At 41.0% G+C, this 5,000-nt stretch overlaps 2 protein-coding genes across 2 annotated transcripts in view; both read left to right on the top strand.

Moving 5' to 3' along the window:
• LOC125959644 (potassium/sodium hyperpolarization-activated cyclic nucleotide-gated channel 4-like) overlaps positions 1 to 1,037 on the top strand; it is a 2,190-nt gene extending 1,153 nt beyond the window's left edge. The window contains exons 4-8 of the mRNA XM_049692472.1: positions 1 to 103; positions 170 to 364; positions 427 to 566; positions 637 to 780; positions 846 to 1,037. The exon at positions 1 to 103 is cut by the window's left edge and continues 198 nt beyond it. Coding sequence (XP_049548429.1) covers positions 1 to 103; positions 170 to 364; positions 427 to 566; positions 637 to 780; positions 846 to 1,037 — 774 coding nt within the window. The remainder of the gene's footprint in view (positions 104 to 169; positions 365 to 426; positions 567 to 636; positions 781 to 845) is intronic.
• Positions 1,038 to 2,775: 1,738 nt separating this feature from the next.
• Positions 2,776 to 5,000, top strand: part of LOC125951998 (A disintegrin and metalloproteinase with thrombospondin motifs 7-like) — a 33,611-nt gene continuing 31,386 nt past the window's right edge. Inside the window, exon 1 of the mRNA XM_049681191.1 lies at positions 2,776 to 3,011. Coding sequence (XP_049537148.1) covers positions 2,998 to 3,011 — 14 coding nt within the window. The 5' untranslated portion in view covers positions 2,776 to 2,997. The remainder of the gene's footprint in view (positions 3,012 to 5,000) is intronic.

Raw genomic sequence — 5,000 nt, 5'->3', positions numbered from 1 at the left:
GCCTACAGTTTCGTCAACCGAGAAGTACCGTCTGATGCACGCTCGAAATTGCTTAGCTCAGCTTGCATTGTCATTGGATACGTATTTAAGATTTTCGTTTTTCGTAAGTACTTGGGTAAGGTTTCTCCATAAATCAATGTTTTGCTAAATTTACAAGATGGTTTTGCAGTGGAAATTATCAAGCTGGTAGAAATAATGAGTTCGATGGATAGAAAGTACGCTGAAGTGACTAACCAGTTGCAATCGTACGTGCAAACGAAGCAATTTCAGTCCGGCGACATGAAGCAACGTCTACTGTACTATTATGCGAAACGGTTCGAGCATTGCTTCTTCCAGGAGGATATCATTATGGAAAGCTTATCAGGTATAATGCAACAATTGACCTTTTTATTTTGTTTTAATTAACTCTTATAATTTCAACAACAGATACGTTAAAGAAGCGCATTAGCAATTTTAGTGCAACAAGGTTTTTGAAAAGTGTAAAAATATTCGATGGCATTCCCGTTGAAGTTCTTCTACCATTTGTTGATATAATGACAAAGGAAATATACTTGCAGGACGATATTGTAAGAGCAAAAGAGAGAAAGAGAGAGTAGCATGCAATTTGAAGTATTAATATCAAACCGAATTTTGCAGATTATAAAGGCAGGTTCGTTTGGGGACAGAATGTATTTCGTGATAGTTGGAACCGTTGCCGTTTACACCCACAGTCGCAAGGAAATGTGCCACTTATCTGACGGCGATAATTTTGGAGAAGTGGCCATGTTCACAAAGAAAAAGGTATGTGACTATGGCTACGCTATGTTGCTCATAAATGACGAGATTTATTTTCGTCCTGTTTTTAGAGACTCGTTAGCGTTGTAGCTGTTGAGTTCACACAAGTGTACATGGTAGAAAGACGAGTCTTTAAGGAAATGTTTCCCGTTGATCATATTGTATATCAACGACTGCAAAATATGGCCAACAAGCGCATGCAAATCACTCTGTTTACCGAAGAACAGCATAAAAACCAACTGTTAAAGATAGAAACGAACTGAACGATTTATCGAACGAACGTTGCATTTTAGAAAAAAAAAATTTCTTCGAAAGCCTATATTTAAATTACTGTGTATAATTCCTCTTTGGACATTAGGTATTATTGAATATAGATCTACTTACATTAATTTAAGTAATTAAACAGAAATAATTAAAGAAGTATGTTGTTAGATCATGTTAGATCATATATTCTTATGCGCGCACGAGCTCAATTTTTGACACGGTGTACATGACTCAACAGCGTGCCGCGATCAGCTGGTTCCGGCCCTGGCCTCCATGCGCGGGAAGAGTTCCGTTCCCGAAGAACCGCGGGAGTTGGCTGCGGGATTAGTTACTGTCGGAGCATCGGAGAGTTCGGATGTGTCCCGTTGTCGTGCTGGCGTCGTAAGATCGCGCGTTTTCGAATTGGTTGTACGGTGTCATTTGATATGTTTGTGTTCTGAACATGCTTGTGAGCATTTGGTTGTGCGGCTGGTGCGCTCTAACAACGCGTGTATAAAAATAATTAAAATATTCAAGGTCGCACAAGTCGTAATCTCCAGAATTGGATCCAGGATTGGTGCAAAGTGGATGTAGAGAGATTACGTTATTGTCTGCTAATGTGGTGTTGCTTATTTTGCATAACAGCTACTTTTTACACAACTTATAACCCAGACTGAACTCTCATTGATCCGGACGTGAGAGGTGTTAGTTATATGTTTATCCCTTGATGATAATGAGTGCTGAATGAGACAATTTACGAATAAGATAAATCCTGATCAGTATTTCAGACAATTGAGATGATGAAAAACGATTTGTGTAGAAGTGTCCTGAGCATGTTTTAAGGGAGTGATTGTCCTCACAGCTTCCGACTTTCGCTAGCTCATCTGTTCAGCCCCAAGTGACCGCAATTAATCACAGATAATTTATTTGGCTAATGTGTGCGTACATACTCGTTGTCAATTGTCGCTTTTAGCAGTCACGCCCCTTTTGGAGGGGTACTGTTGCCTCCATTGTCAATTGTCGTGGAGCTGTTTCATTAGCTTTTACAGCCACTTTTTGCTGGACTTCTTGCACTACGTAGACAGATTCCCACCACCGTCATCGACCTCCAGCGATCGATAGAACGGTGAGTGCTGTGGGGCCTGTAGCCATTCGGCCAAACGATACCTACGGCCCCATGCTCATAAACCATTGTTGCGGTTTTCCATATAAACCAGCACATCCCATGGCGCTCGGTAGCTCGTTGTTGGGATGATTTTATCGGTAACGCATCATTGCCATTGCCAAAATAGAACATATTATGCTAGTTAAAGCAATCATAATCGCCGACGAATCTCGGCTAGCCATCATGCTTGAATAGAATTCAATGGAAAAAGGTGAGACGCGTGCAGCAGCAGTAACCGCGACACTAATCATGGGTAACACAAAATCGGATCCGTGGAATCTGGAGCAGATGATGTGTTCAAATTTGAGCTACTGGCCCATAAATGAGGGTGTGTTCTAGAGTGTTGTTTAAACGAAACAGTTCGACAAATATACGGTTAAAATTCCTTTCGCTTAAATGTTGAATCAAAACCTATGAAAGTTTGTTTTGTTAATTCAAACCGGAAGGTCAAAAACTTTGGTGTCGCTTTAGAAATGATAAAAGTTGATATCGAATGCACGGAATCTTCCACTTTTGTGCTGTAGTGCGTGACAACGTCAATAAGGTCGAGACCGGAGTGATATGGTAGAGATAAACTATATTTCCATGTTTTGTGCCGAGAAACTGTACCACCTCAGGGGATTACATTAAACTACGTGTAATAAAAAGGTGATGAAGAGAAGTTTACAATTGGTTCCTTGAATGTGCGGCTGGTGTTTAAATGTAATTATAGCCAAAAATGACACCTGTTGGCTGAGCCTACGTTTCGGATACTTCCAAAACTATCAATACTTAACCTCGAGTATAGTAACACATGCAATAAACACCGCGTGAAAATGATTCTATTCAGGTAAGTTAACACATAATTACTTTCTACTAAATGAAATTATCACTGTAAATCGAAGCTTCGAACAATATACGTTTCCCAGAGCATTCGTCTTGCCTATACGCCTGCAAACAGAATATATATGTTTCCAGCTTTGGCTGAAGTGCGTATGCGGGTTGGACCACAACCATTCACCAGCATGGAGACATTCGAGAATCTCGTATTTTCCGCTCGCCTGAGCTTGAATTGCAATTATTTGTAGTTGCTATAGGTCGTGTGATGTTTCAACACCTCCGCCAGTCTCCCAAGCGCGGTCCGAACCAAGCGAATCCGTAAATGGTTTTGCAATGAAATCTGCTTTCAATTAAATTATCGCTAATGGATAACCATTGCGTTCAACCCGATCGGTATTGTGGCAGCAAATGCTGCTGCTGGTGAGATTTCGGTGATTAAATAACAACCCGCATCTGATGGCCAACTGATTTTAAGATCAATTTGCATGTAGTGCTTGATTAACGCTGGAAAATAATAAATCCAAGTGCGTATTGCATTTATCATTTGCATGCATCTTTATCCCGTTTCTGTTCTTGCCGGTTTAATTCCATCGGAACTCGTTGCAAAGAATTTTTTTTATGTTGGGTTTGGCGGTCCAAAGTTGCTTTCTGATTTTGATGAAGTCAGCCTCCGGCAAAAGTTTGAGCTGATAGTAGTAAAAGTGTGGACCTAATCGTCAATCTTCTTGGCCGGTGACCTCACGCTCGATAAGCAGCATTTTTACCACTCCATGTAATCGCGTTTAGATTTGGATCGGCGCCACCGTAACTGCCACTTGTTGATTTGTAACCAACGCAATGTTGTGTTTCTGACCGACGGCACAGCAGGAGACAATCTGATGCCAGGAGTTTGTGAAGGGCTCAGCAATTCAATTAGCTGCGAGATTAAATGATTGTAAAATGGTAGAACAACTATGACGCATACATTATTTTCGGTTTGATGTGGTTAAGCTGCTACTTAATAGTTTGGAAAAAAAAAGTTATTAAAACCGATGACCAGAACGCTCGTAGTTTCACGCTGGGAGGTGTAGAAGAGTCATTACCGTGCTGATAAGATTCGCATGGTGGGTCTAATTTTTGATAATGCATTAAAAACAAGTCTCTAGTGGCGCTTCATTACGAATGAGAGCGCCATTAGAAAGGCATTTTTTGCCAGAGATTAATCATCACTAAACAGCTGATTTTGTGGGTCGCACTATGCGTACTCCTTTTAGAAAATAGACAAAAAATCGTATCGTATTTTAATTACTCATATAGAGCGTAATGCAGCAAATTGTGTAGCACACGTCCTAAGTATACGGTCGATCATCCTAGCAAGATATGCAGCAGCTGTTCTCATCTCTCAGTCCAGTCTGCGCATCAGGACGCCTTTCAGTGCGAACCAATTCGTCATGGTGTTGCCAGCATAATGGGAGCATCCATGCGGCAATGAATCACAATGTGCATGTGTGAGCATTACACGAAACATCAAGCTGATTGCTAAAACGTGATTCGTGAATGAACGGATCACAGCTGAAAACGGTAGCATGTGGTGGTTGTGTTGCTTAAGGTGATGCCCGCAACCTTTGAACACAGCCCCGGGGAGCTTGGCTGGAATGGTTGAAACGGTCCGTTTGTCTAAAATCCGACAGTTTGACGGATCTGTAATTGCTCTATCTGGACGGTTGCTCTTCCCGTTGCATCGTAATCCCTTTTTTGATAAGCACAGGATTTTTCTCGAAACATGTACCGAATTGCCGTGAAGGGATCCGACCAGGTTTAGAACGTGTTCTAGACGCCTAATAAGATTAGAACGTGGAATGGTGTAAAGAAGATCTGGTAAATGGAATCTAAGGCATAAGCTATTAAAGGAAAATTTGGTTCATCCATCTTTTCCGAATCAAAAAGTCTTACATCACACCCGCTCGATTCAATGAGTGAAATTGATTGGAAAATTTAACGAGCCAAAAGATTGATTGAA

The sequence above is a fragment of the Anopheles darlingi genome, chromosome 2 (assembly GCF_943734745.1).
Source record: "Anopheles darlingi chromosome 2, idAnoDarlMG_H_01, whole genome shotgun sequence".
Taxonomy (NCBI): domain Eukaryota; kingdom Metazoa; phylum Arthropoda; class Insecta; order Diptera; family Culicidae; genus Anopheles; species Anopheles darlingi.
The sequence above is the reverse complement of the archived record's forward strand: the minus strand, read 5'-3'. Positions and strand labels throughout refer to the sequence as shown.